At 41.0% G+C, this 13,819-nt stretch overlaps 1 protein-coding gene across 1 annotated transcript; it reads right to left on the bottom strand.

Annotated features, from left to right (window-relative positions):
- Positions 1–3,635: 3,635 nt before the first annotated feature.
- Positions 3,636–5,528, bottom strand: LOC141586313 (uncharacterized). Its single transcript, XM_074407501.1, has 3 exons — positions 5,213–5,528; positions 4,408–4,677; positions 3,636–3,955 (listed from the first exon to the last, which is right to left on the bottom strand). Exons 1-3 carry the CDS (start codon positions 5,526–5,528, stop codon positions 3,636–3,638), a joined length of 906 nt encoding a protein of 301 aa, XP_074263602.1.
- Between the last annotated feature and the right edge of the window lie 8,291 nt (positions 5,529–13,819).

Genomic DNA, 13,819 nt, shown 5'->3' with positions numbered 1-13,819 from the left:
AGTATGAGGGTGTAAAAATCCTCTTTTATTATGTTTTCATTTGTTTCATGACTATAACATGCTAAAACGTGCATAACATGAACCAAAACATGGAATAAACGAGCCAAAACTGATTTTTGGTCTGAGGCAGAAGCCCCTTAGGTCGCCAACATACCCGCGCCTAAATGGGGTGTTCAGACCAGAGATCAACCGTGTTTGTTTTCGTCATTTCCCTTTAATCCACTTTCATATTTGTAATCGGTTTTTACCATTCCAAATACTTTCGAACCCTTTTTATTTCATTTGTTTTAACCATAAAACATTTTCACCCTTGGTTCCTCATACCATGACGGTTAAATCCGTGTTTCGGTGATAATATTTGGTTAATGACATTTAAAAGGTATTTTAAAGCCTTTTATTTCATTTCTTTACATTTTTCAAACAAACATATTAGTCACCAACACAAAGTCATCCTTGGTTCTACATACCATGCCGGATTTTAACCCGGGTACGATGATGAGTATCGACTAATAACATTCAAATGGACTTAAAACAATTAGTCCATAATTACTTTCAAAACTATTCATGTCAAGTTTGTCAAATCGAACCCGACACCGAATATTATCAAAATAATGATGATTATTCGAGTCTAGTTCTCCAAATCAACAAATGCGGTCTAAACGTCCCCTTCAAATCAAACCGGGTTCAAATACCCATTATCAACACGTTTTATAACGTTTTCTAAAAGGTCAGAACACGGCACATAAACCGTGGACTAACCCGCGCCCAAACAGGCCCTCCATTTCTCATTTTCAAAACAAGAGGGAGGCCCCTTATACCGCTGGCTGGCTCGCGCCTCATATAGCCGTCTGGTACAGGGCCTGTTCCCTTCCAGCATTAGTCTAGAACGATCCCGACTCCGGTTAACCCGGATATAGGACGGATCATATGACTATTTCGATTATTCAAAATCATATTTGAAAAATGCCTTACTAAGACGAATGGATCACGTTATGCACCCTAAACCTAATACGGTAAATGGATGTTTAATTTCCGTCTTGCATGCAAATCAATCATTAATCCAACTCGACATCTTATTCTTGATACTTGGATTAAATCAACCGACTTAGAAAGCTCTCACATGTCAAGTTTAAATTATTGTATGCGCATTCATGTATTTAAACCGTTTTATCAACTTTTGCATTCAACCAACCAAGATTGATCAGTAGAGGCCACTAACGCGGGCGGGATTGGGTGTCTGATTAAAGGGCTTCCCAATACGTACCTTCACCTCTTACTCAGAAACTTTGGATAGTGGACGACCTTATCCAGGGCGTACGAGAGTCATTCTAGAGATAGGATGCTAAAGAGGGACGATTTCCTTATGTTTAGTACCTATGTTAAACGCTGCTTTGTGCTTCGATTTGACCGAGGTATAAAGTGGATTTTGAACGGGTTCCAGGCATCCGACAAATGCTTGGTGGCGACTCCGAACATCTCTAATCGTTTCGAGACCCTTACCGAGACGAAACCAACCGATCTAAAACAATCCAGTCGAAAGCATTTTTACGCCGCCGAGCGTGGCTTTCAAAAAGACCGATGTATGTCCACAGATCGGCTGGGCTTACAGGTGGGCCATGTCCACAGTTACTTTGGTGGTTATTTTTATAATTCTTTTTCCAACTTTTCTCTTTTTTCGTGGTTAGGCGGCAATAGCTTGTCTTGCCAATGCTTATCAGACTTCTTTATTGGTGGCTAGGATTAATATGCTCAGATCTAATGTTGATAAGCTGATGTCTGAGCTTTCCTTTGCTCATGCTGACCTGGTTGCTGCCAAGGCTGATTTGAAGAGAGCGCGGGCTGAGCGTGATGCTGCCAATGTTAAGGCTGGGTCCAGCAAGCAGTTGCTGTAGGAGGCTTTGGAAAGGAATGAAGAGCTCAACCTTGAAAAGGATTATTTGGAGGGCAAGCTTGATGATAATGTCTTCTATTTCTTTGTCAAGGGGAAGGTTGCTGCCATGTCTGAACCAGTAAAGGCTAGGGCAAGATGGAATCCCGAAGCTGAAATGGCTTTTGCTGCTAAGAGGTATCCTAACTTGCATAACCTTGGTAAAGAGGAGGAAGTGGAGTCTCCAGGGGAGCAGGAAGATCAGGATGCCGAAGAGGCCAAGGAAGATGTTGCTGATGCTGCTTTTTAGGATAAGTAGTAATTTTAATTTAATATTTTGGTGGTTTTTGGCCCATCCAGGGGGAATGTACCTGGACAAACAATTTTGTGTTCTGGTTCTTCTTGTCAGGGAGGATATCCCTGACAAGTTAAACATTTTGCTGCCTTTGCCCCAAGGGGTGAGGGCTTATTAATGATAGCAACCTTTGCCTTTTTAGCTTTCTCTTATATTTTTTGGGTTGTTATTTTTCTGACGTTGCTGCTTCTTAGCCTGTTAACCTGATAATTTTTTCTTCCACCTGTTAACATGTTAGAAATGTTTTTCAACCTGTTAACCTGTCATATAATTCTTCAACCGGTTAGAAATATTATTCAACCTGTTAACCTGTCATATATTCGTCAACCTGTTAATCCTGTCATATGTTTTAGTTCGATGTTTAATCTTCAATCATGTGCAGTTTTTCTTCCTGCCATGATTGAAGTGGGTGGGATCCGGCCTGACTGGAGGGCTTATGTCCCCTGCCTGGCTGGACGGCTTGGTATTCGGCCTGTCTAGAGGACATTTGGACTTGTCGTCAGGATCTTTCACCTTCTTACCCGTCATAGTGCTGCGTCCAGCCGTTGTAGAGATGTGCAGCAAATAGTTGGGTCAGGTAATTATTGCATGCCTGGTTGGTCCCGTATTTGCCGTATCTGGTGTGGGTTACCAACATTCGTTTGGGCACGACAGGGTGCAACAAAAATAAAGAGTACTGAAAAATAAAAAATAAAAAGCAAAGTGGTGGGATATAATAGAGTAGCCCTCAATCCTGAAGATTTATTCATGTAATAATAGATCATGCATAATTTTTCAGGATTCAAATATTATATCAGGACATATATGAGCAGGGTAACACACATAAGTTTTGCACACACGATACACATAGAATTCGCATTTTGGACATATAAGGCAGGCAGTTTCACAGGCAGAACATGCATGATTAAATATATTAAATTAGTATCAGTAGAATTGAATTTTTACCTTGTGAGGACAGGGTATAACTTCGTTATTCTGAATGTTTATATATGAAATAGTTTCAAATGAGTTACATTCCAAGACCTTGTGATCATTTCTCCCTCTAAGGTTTGTAGCCTGTATGCTCCTTGTCCGACGATTGAGTCTATTAAATATGGGTATTCCCATACAGAGGCTAGTTTGCCTGCTGCTTTTTCTTTTTTTGTTTGGGAATACTTTCCGTAGAACTAAGTCTCCTTCTTTAAAAACTCTGATTTTCACATTTTTGTTGTAGGTTCTAGCTACTGTTTGTTGATATGATGCTATCCTGATTTTGGCAACATCTCTCAATTATTTTGATAGGACGAGGTTGTCCTACATCAGGCTGTTATTTGCTTTTACGTTGTTCAGGCTATATCTTGAAGTTGGCACATGTACTTCTGCAGGAATGACTGCTTCACAGCCATACAGCAAGGAATATGGTGTTTGGCCGATTCACGTCTTTGGAGTTGTCATATCTGCCCATAACACTAATGCAAGCTCTTCAACCCATCTGCCTCGTCTACTCTTTAACTTCTTTTTCAGGCAGTTGATGACTACCTTGTTGCTTGATTCAGCCTGGCCGTTTGCTTTTGGGTAGCCAGGAGTTGAAGTCCCCGGGTTGATATTCCATTTATCACAGAAAGCCTTGGTTCTTTTTCCGACGAACTGAGTGTCATTGTCACAGACTATCTCTGAAAGGACTTCATACCTGCATATGATATTTGTCCTGATGAAGGATATTACTTCCTTCTCAGTAACCTGCCTGAAAGAATCTGTTCAATTCATTTGGAGAAGTAATCAGTCCTGACTAACATGAATACTTTATAGCCTGAGGCTACTGGAAGTTTTCCTACTATATCCATGCCCCACTTCATAAATGGCCAGGGTGCAGAAATTGAATGTAGTAGCTCTGATGGTTGATGGATAATTGGAGCATGTATTTGGCAGGCTTCGCATTTTGCACAATAGTCTCGACAGTCAGCCCTCAGGGTTGGCCAGTAATAGCCAGTCCTGAGTACCTTGCTTGTCAAGCTTCTTCCACCTTTATGGTTGCCACAATATTCGTCATGAATTTCTTGAAGTACTTACTTGGCTTCATATGGTTCAAGACACCATAGGTAAGGTCCATCCTGAGATCTTTTAAACAAAGTGTTATTGATGATGGAATAAGTAGAAGCCCTAATTTTAAATGCTCTGGTTTCATGCATGCCCTGAGGTAGCATACCTTGCAGGAACCAATCATAATAAGGTTTAGTCCAGGAGTCATTGTCAGTGTTTATAGGGTTGACTTGCTCAGGCTTGCTGATAGCAAGTTCAAGCAAATGTACAATAGGTACTTTATCAAAAATAGCAGGGGTGAAATTTGAACCAAGGCTGGCCAAAGCATCAGCCTGGGAATTTAGGTCTCTTTGTATTTGCTCAATATCAAATGAAATGAATTTGTCGCAAAGTTTCTTAGCATATTCCAAGTATAAAATCATTTTTTCATCCTTTGCTGTATAAATTCCATTTATTTGATTTGAAATTAAAAGTGAATTAGTTTTTAACTTTAGGTTTTGAACACCGAGGTCTAGACATACCTTGAGTCCTGCTATGAGGGCTTCATATTCAGCTTCATTATTAGTAGCTTTGAACTCACAACTTACAGCCTGAGCTATGGTGTCCCCTTGTGGCGATTTTAGTACTAATCCTAACCCTATACCCCTTCATTGGATGCTCCATCTGTGAACAGGGTCCACTGCTAGTCTGAGGTTTTGTTTTCTAATTGATTGACTTCCTTGGTCAGGTCCGATTCTAGGTTAGGGCTGAAATCAGCCACAAAGTCTGCTAAGGCCTGTGATTTGATTGTTGTCCTGGGTTCAAAGGTAATATCATAGGTACTAAGTTGGACAGACCATTTGGACATCCTGCCCAAAAGTTCAGGCTTCCTCAAGATATATTTTATAGGTAGGTTGGTCCTGATTATTATGGGGTGACTTCCAAAATAAGGTTGTAACTTACCACATGACATGATCAAAGTTAAAACATACTTTTCAAGTAACCATACCTCATTTCAGCATCTAGTAGACTTTTACTTACATAATAGATAGGATGTTGCTGGCCTTCTAGTTTCTTTTCCAAAACTGCACTTACTGCCGTATCAGTAACGGAAAGATATACTGATAAAGGCTCTCCCTTTTCTGGCTTGGCCAACAAAGGTGGAGAAGAAAGGTATAGTTTTAGGTCCTGAAAGGCTTCCTCATGTTCAGGGGTCCACTTAAACTGTTTGTTTTTTCTGAGTAGGTTGTAAAAATTTTTACACCTTTCAGATGACCTGGATATAAACCTGTTCAGGGCAGCTACCATGCTTGTCAATTTCTGAATGTCCTTGACAGATTTGGGTGATTGTAATTTCAATATAGCTTTGATCTGTTCATGGCTGACTTATGTGCGTCTTTTGGTCACCATGTAGCCTAAGAACTTTCCTGCAGAAACTACAAAGTGGCATTTGGCAAGGTTGAACTTCAGCCTTCATATTGTATTTCTCCAGGATCTGAAATGCTATTTCCAAATACTTCACATGTTCTTGGGCATCCTTGGATTTTACTACCAAGTCATCTATATAGACTTCCATGATGTCCCCAATCTGCTCCTTGAACATCATGTTAACTAGCCGCTGGTACGTTGCCCCTACATTCTTTAGACCGAATGGCATGGCAGTGTAACAGTATATGCCCCGATCAGTAATGAATGCAGTACTTTCCTGATCAGAAGGGTACATCTTTATCTAGTTAAATCCACTTAAAGTGTCCATGAACGTGAGCATCTCATGTCATGCCGTCGCATATACCATGACATCAATATGTGGAAGAGGGAATGGATCCTTAGGCCAGGCCTTGTTCAGGTAAGTGTAATCTACACAGACTCTCCATTTGCCATTCTTTTTCTACACGACTACTACGTTTGCCAGCCATTTACGGTACATCACTTCTCTGATCATGCTCATATCTAGGAGTTTGTCTACTTCTTCATTGATAATGGCGTTTCTTTCAGGTGCAAACTTTCGTCCTTTCTGTTGTACAGGCTTGAAAGATGTGTCAATATTGAGTTTATGAGTAATAATATCAGCACTAATTCCAGTCATATTAAAATGAGACCAAGCAAAACAGAGAGATTTATTTTTAAGAAAGCTTACTAAATCAGGCCTGATTGAATCATGATCGTCAAATCCAACTAGAACATACCTGTTAGGATACTCAAGGTTGAGGATTACCTGATCTGTTTCCATCCTGGGTGGTGCTACATATGTACTCCTAACAGGGTACGGTAATTGGTATGCGAGGGACTTACCTGCCTTGGACGGCTTTAGGGCCTCTGTATAGCATTCCTGGGCTGATATATACTCACCTTTGATTGTTGCCACTCCCCAGTCTGTTGGTATCTTTATACACTGATGATAAGTAGAGGGGACAGCCTTGACACTGTGGATCCAGGGTCTGCCTAGAAGGACATTGTAGGAGGATAGACAGTCTAGGACTCCAAATCTTTCATAAGATGCAAAGCCTTCAGCATAGGTAGGGAGATAGATTTATCCCAATGTATTCTTTGTCTCACCGCTGAACCCTACCAAGACAGTGAATTTCTTGGTGATTTGATCCTCACTAATCTTCATGGCATTGAGTACATCTAGCATGATCAGGTTCACTGAACTGCCTCCATCTACCAGGATTCTTCTCATATTGGTAGTTCCAACTTGCATGGAGATTAGAAGGCCATCATGATGCAGGTCAGGGATGCCCACTAAATCACAGTCATTGAACGTGATAGGTGATATATTGCCGGGTTTGTAGGGTGATTTAGATTGAGGAGTCCTGGCTATCTTTTTTGATGCTGAACTGGTCAGGCCACAAATCTCTGATCCGCTATTTATGAATTTTACCTCATATAGTGGAGGTGTAGGGTGGAGGTTGCGCTCCTGCTTTTGCTCCGGGTTGACTTTGCTAGGATCTTTATTCCTGCCTCTAGCTTTGATCAGATCTTTGAGGTATCCTGCCTTTAGCAGGTAGGGCACTTCTTTCCTGAGAGTAAAGCAATCCTCCGTCTTATGCTCTATATCCATATGAAATTCACACCACTTGGTATGGTACTTCCTTGGATTTGGGTTGTCTAATTTTCTGGGCCACCTGACCACTGGTCCCATGTTATCCAGTCCCTGGATCAAACCTGCAATGTTAACACAAAAGTTATGTTCAGAGATAGGTGGATGAACTTTAGCCTTACCTTGTTGTTCTTGCGCCAGGTTGACTTCTGACGGAGCATGCCTAGTATATAGGCCACTCCTGTAATTATTGCCTCTGCTAGGTTGACTTCTCCTGTTTGGCTTGTCATAATCTTTTGTGTTGCAGGGTTCTCCAACCTTGTAAATCTTATCTTCCTCCATGCTGATATAAACAAGTGTCTTTGTCTGGACATCCTCGAAGGAATGACAGGGATATTTGGTTAGCTCGTCATAGATATGACTATTAGGTAGTAATCCCTGCCTGAATGCTTCCACTGTTGTTCCAACGTTACACCTGGGATTCGACACTTTCTTCTTGTTGAATATGGCAAGGAAGACTCTGAGGGTCTCATATGGCTTCATATCCAGCTTCATTATTAGTAGCTTAGAACTCACAACTTACAGCCTGAGCTATGGTGTCCCCTTGTGGCGATTTTAGCACTAATCCTAACCCTATACCCCTTTTATTGGATGCTCCATATGTGAAAAGGGTCCACTGCTGGTCTGAGGTTTTGTTTTCTAATTGATTGACTTCTTTGGTCAGGTCCGATTCTAGGTTAGGGCTGAAATCAGCCACAAAGTCTGCTAAGGCCTGTGATTTGATTGTTGTCCTGAGTTCAAAGGTAATATCATAGGTACTAAGTTGGACTGACCATTTGGACATCCTGCCCGAAAGTTCAGGCTTCCTCGGGATATATTTTATAGGTAGGTTGGTCCTGACTATTATCGGGTGACTTCCAAAATAAGGTTGTAACTTACCACATAACATGATCAAAGTTAAAACATACTTTTCAAGTAAACCATACCTCATTTCAGCATCTAGTAGACTTTTACTTACATAATAGACAGGATGTTGCTGGCCTTCTAGTTTCTTTACCAAGACTACACTTACTGCCGTATCAATAACGGAAAGATATACTGATAATGGCTCTCCCTTTTCTGGCTTGGCCACTAAAGGTGGAGAAGAAAGGTATAGTTTTAGGTCCTGAAAGGCTTCCTCATGTTCAGGGGTCCACTTGAACTGTTTGTTTTTTCTGAGTAGGTTGTAAAAATTTTTACACCTTTCAGATGACCTGGATATAAACCTGTTCAGGGCAGCTATCATGCCTGTCAATTTCTGAATGTCCTTGACAGATTTGGGTGATTGTAATTCCAATATAGCTTTGATCTGTTCAGGGCTGACTTCTGTGCGTCTTTTGGTCACCATGTAGCCTAAGAACTTTCCTGCAGAAACTCCAAAGTGGCAGTTGGCAGGGTTGAACTTCAGCCTTCATGTTGTATTTGTCCAGGATCTGAAATGCTATTTCCAAATACTTCACATGTTCTTGGGCATCCTTGGATTTTACTACCAAGTCATCTATATAGACTTCCATGATGTCCCCAATCTGCTCCTTGAACATCATGTTAACCAGGCGCTGGTACGTTGCCCCTGCATTCTTTAGACCGAATGGCATGGCAGTGTAACAGTATATGCCCCGGTCAGTAATGAATGCAGTACTTTCGTGATCAGTAGGGTACATCTTTATCTGGTTAAATCCACTTAAAGCGTCCATGAACGTGAGCATCTCATGTCCTGCCGTTGCATATACCATGACATCAATATGTGGAAGAGGGAATGGATCCTTAGGCCAGGCTTTGTTCAGGACAGTGTAATCTACACAGACTCTCCATTTGCCATTCTTTTTCTGCATGACTACTACGTTTGCCAGCCATTTAGGGTACATCACTTCCCCGATGATGCTCATATCTAGGAGTTTGTCTACTTCTTCATTGATAATGACGTTTCTTTCATGTTCAAACTTTTGTCTTTTCTGTTGTAAAGGCTTGAAAGATGTGTCAATATTGAGTTTATGAGTAATAATATCAGCACTAATTCCAGTCATATTAAAATGAGACCAAGCAAAACAGAAAGATTTTTTTTTAAGAAAGCTTACTAAATTAGGTCCGATTGAATCAGGTTCGCTAGAGCCAACTAGAACATACCTGTTAGGATACTCAGGGTTGAGAATTACCTGATCTGTTTCCATCCTGGGTGGTGCTACATATGTACTCCTGACAGGGTACGGTAATTGGTATGCGAGGGAATTACCTGCCTTGGACGGCTTTAGGGCCTCTGTATAGCATTCCTGGGCTGATATATACTCACCTTTGATTGTTGCCACTCCCCAGTCTGTTGGTATCTTTATACACTGATGATAAGTAGAGGGGACAGCCTTGACACTGTGGATCCAAGGTCTGCCTAGAATGACATTGTAGGAGGATAAACAGTCTAGGACTCCAAATCTTTCATAAGATGCAACGCCTTCAGCATAGGTAGGGAGATAGATTTCTCCCAATATATTCTTTGCCTCACCGCTGAACCCTACCAAGACAGTGAATTTCTTGGTGATTTGATCCTCACTAATAGTCATGGCTTTGAGTACATCTAGCATGATCAAGTTCACTAAACTGCCTCCATCTACCAGGATTCTTCTCACATTGGCAGTTCCAACTTGCATGGAGATTACAAGGCTATCATGATGCAGGTCAGGGATGCCCACCAAATCACAGTCATTGAACGTGATAGGTGGTATATTGCCGGGTTTGTAGGGTGATTTAGATTGAGGAGTCATGGCTATCTTTTTTGATGCTGAACTGGTCAGGCCACAAATCTCTGATCCGCTATTTATGAATTTTACCTCATAGAGTGGAGGTGGAGGAGGGAGGTTGCGCTCCTGCTTTTGCTCCGGGTTGACTTTGCTAGGATCTTCATTCCCACCTGTAGCTTTGATCAGATCTTTGAGGTATCCTACCTTTAGCAGGTAGGGCACTTCTTTCCTGAGAGTAAAGCAATCCTCCGTTGTATACCCTATATCCATATGAAATTCACACCAATTGGTGTGGTACTTCCTTGGATTTGGGTTGTCTGATTTTCTGGGCCACCTGACCACTGGTCCTATGTTATCCAGTCGCTGGATCAAACCTACAATGTTAACACAAAAGTTATGTTCAGAGATAGGTGGATGAACTTTAGCCTTACCTTGTTGTTCTTGCGCCAGGTTGACTTCTGACTGATCATGCCTAGTATATAGGCCACTTTTGTAGTTATTGCCCCTGCTAGGTTGACTTCTCTTGTTTGGCTTGTCATAATCTTTTGTGTTGCAGGGTTCTCCAACCTTGTAAATCTTGTCTTCCTCCAGCCTGATATAAGCAAGTGTCTTTGCCTGGACATCCTCGAAGGAATGACAGGGATATTTGGTCAGCTCGTCATAGAGATGACTATTAGGTAGTAATCCCTGCCTGAATGCTTCCACTGCCGTTCCAACGTCACACCTGGGATTTCACACTTTCTCCTTGTTGAATATGGCAAGGACGACTCTGAGGGTCTCATATGGTTTCTGGGTAATCCTGTACAGGTCACTGGAACGTTTCTCCAACTCCCTGCTACTTGCGAACTGCTGGTTGAATGTGTTGATCAGGTGAGCGAAATATATGATACTTCCATTAGGCAAGTTGATATACCACTACAATGCAGGACCGGTCAGTGTTATTCCAAATCCTGTGCACATGCAGACCTGCCTAAATTCATTGGGAATAGATAAAACCAACATTTTCTGCTTGTAGAAGGCCACATGATTTTGTGGATCTGAGGTCCCATCATAGGTCCTCATGGATGGAATCAGAAATTTCTTGGGAAGATCTCCTTTGGCTATCTCGTCTATAAAAGGTGAGTAAGCATAGCTTTTAGGGGCAGATTCCTCCATGCTGGCAGGGACTCCAGGTATTTTCTCGTATTTTTCATTGAGCTTCTTGATTTCCTGGACTATCGCCATCATGACGGCTGCTCCTGTTTCATCAGCTTTATCATCTTTGGGGGGAGTCCTCATCAACGTTGGTCACACTTTTGACACCACTCGGTCTCCCAAAACATGAGAAATCAAAGTGCTTGATAATTGATGAGAATGGGGTTCCTGGCTGAATTTTGGAGCTTGATCACTTTGACTTTTCTAATTTTTGTTTCAAGGCTGATTCAGATTCTTTTAGTTGCAAGATTTCAGCCTCTGACTGTGCTATTTTTTGTAATGTGGCAGTCAGTTGTTCTTCTATGGTTGGTTGAGACATGTTTTTGCTAATTCTTTTGTCTTTTGGTTTTTTTGTGCGAAAGAAAAAAAAGATATTAATGAGCTAGATGCCCCACGGTGGGCGCCACTTGTTTTGGGTGGATTCTGCACGAAGCTGAATCAGGTCAGGGTAGAGTAGTAGTAGGGTTAAGTAGCCCGTTTACCTTGTATATTACTGCAAGGCAGGCTTAATAATACGTAAAGAAAAGGAAATAAAGAAAACAAATAAGACAACAGATTTTGTACGTGGAAAACCCTTGAATGGGAAAAAACCACGGGCACCAAGCTGTGGACAATGGGCCCACAGGGGCGCTTGGGAAGAACTAGCGTTTGCATTTGTGGAGTCGCCACCAATTTATTGTGGAAAACTGGAAACCGTTCGAATATCTCGTGTCATGTCAAGACACAAAGTAGTGACATGAACACCAAGAACTCGTTACCCTTAGCATTCTATGTCTAGAATGACTCCCGTGGATGCCAATGAACACGGATGTTCACAGAGATCTGGAGTAAGGGGTGAGGGTACGTATTAGGAAGCTCTTTTGATCGAACACCTAATCCCGCCAGCCTCGATAGCGGCCTCTACTAATGATTAGGGTAAATCGTCTATACTTGATATATTGTCGATTATATATATTCATGCAATGCAACATCCAAGTTTTAATCCTAGCATGTGAAGAATTAGACTAAGTCGGTAAACAATTAATTTAACATACAATAAATGTCAAAGTAGGAATTTAGATTCAATTACATGTGAAGACATACAAGCAATGCGATAAAAGAAATACAACAATACAATAATGAAAATTACAATAATTACAACGGATTTATGTCGAAAATACCTTTAAAACGGATAATTTGGGAAAGAATAAACAAACGAATTAACGAACAGGAATTAGGCGATAATACGAATAATAGTTAATTGAATACGTAAACTAATTAAACTAGGTCAAGGCAGAAAGGAAGTTCAGAGACAGAAATCAACCTGGAACAGGCGCCCTCTGGAAGAGGCGCAACAGTTGCTGCGTCTGTTCCAAGGCTGTGTTCTGGCTGTGAAGCCGGAACTGCAAATAGTTAATATTCGTGGGTGAATTTAATGATTGATTATGATATTTGACTCGGATGAAAGTGATTTAATTCATTAATTACATGTGAATGAGTCATAAAACAATAAAACATGGATAAAACCGATTAATATGAATTAATTACATGACTAAAAGGGGTTAATTAACAAATTAATGAAATAAACGAATTAATTAGGTTAAATATGACGGATTAATGATGAACTAATGATAAACAACAGGTAAGAATATATCAAAGATCGAATTCCAGAAACTCAATATGAAAGAATCGAATTTCTACAACCCGGATTGATTTTAATGACGAAAACCCGCAAATATTGGATTATAAGGGATTTAAGTCGGGATTTAACGATGAATTATATACTAACAGTGATTAATAATATGTAAAACCATTATGTGAACGAAACAAGAGCAAACAATGACGAAAGAAAACAAGGGAACGAAACTAACAGGGGACGAAGGAAGAAGAAAGGAAGCAGAAACTGCGGCAGCCTCACGAAGAGGCGCAGCAGGTGTTGCGTCCCTTCGAAAAGGCGCAGCAGTTGCTGCGTCCTTTCTCGACGTCTGTCTCCCGATAATCCGTAAAAAGGGTTTTAAACACGGTTTTACAAATCGGTTTTAGAAGTACTTTCGACATAAACCTTACATTAATAATTACGAAACGTAAATAACAACAAATAAAAGAGAGATTTACACCCTCAGACTTACATGTTTGACGAAACGAGATGAACTAAGTTTATGTTCTAGTGATGCTCGACTCGAATGTAACGAAAGTGCCCTCGTAAGAGGAAAACGATTAAGATTAATTAAAGTTGATTATTGTGGAGTTGGTCAAATTGGTCGGTCATGCAAAACGAGGCTGGTACTCAGAAAGATCCGAGCTTACGTGGTTGAAAGTTCAAGCAAGTAGACGCCAAAAAGTAAGAACGTGGTCTAGAATGCAAAAGGAGAAGAAAAGGGCGGACACTCGCGTGAGAAATATGAGGAGCGAAGGCTCCTATTTATACTAATCACGTGAAGGAATTAGGGTGTTCGGAGAGACTTTGGAAGTGAATCTCGAAAAGATATGAAAAGATACGAAAAATACGCAGAAAAGGACTTGGGAAGAGGCGCAGCAGGCACTGCGTCCCTTGGAAGAGGCGCAGCAGCTTCTGCGTCTGTTACCAAGTGGTTTCCTCCTGCGGAAGAAAGATTTCC

This window comes from Silene latifolia, chromosome 1, assembly GCF_048544455.1.
Source record: "Silene latifolia isolate original U9 population chromosome 1, ASM4854445v1, whole genome shotgun sequence".
NCBI classification, from domain to species: domain Eukaryota; kingdom Viridiplantae; phylum Streptophyta; class Magnoliopsida; order Caryophyllales; family Caryophyllaceae; genus Silene; species Silene latifolia.
The sequence above is the reverse complement of the archived record's forward strand: the minus strand, read 5'-3'. Positions and strand labels throughout refer to the sequence as shown.

Excerpts from the sequence above, each read along its gene's own strand:
- LOC141586313 (XM_074407501.1), bottom strand. The coding sequence starts at position 5,528 with ATGGTAGCTGCCCTGAACAGGTTTATATCCAGGTCATCTGAAAGGTGT. Across the intron at positions 4,678-5,212 it reads GAGGTATGGTTACTTGAAAA|CAAAGGATGAAAAAATGATT; the intron begins GTATGTTTTAAC and ends GAATTTATACAG. Across the intron at positions 3,956-4,407 it reads TTATGATTGGTTCCTGCAAG|ATTCTTTCAGGCAGGTTACT; the intron begins GTATGCTACCTC and ends TGAATTGAACAG.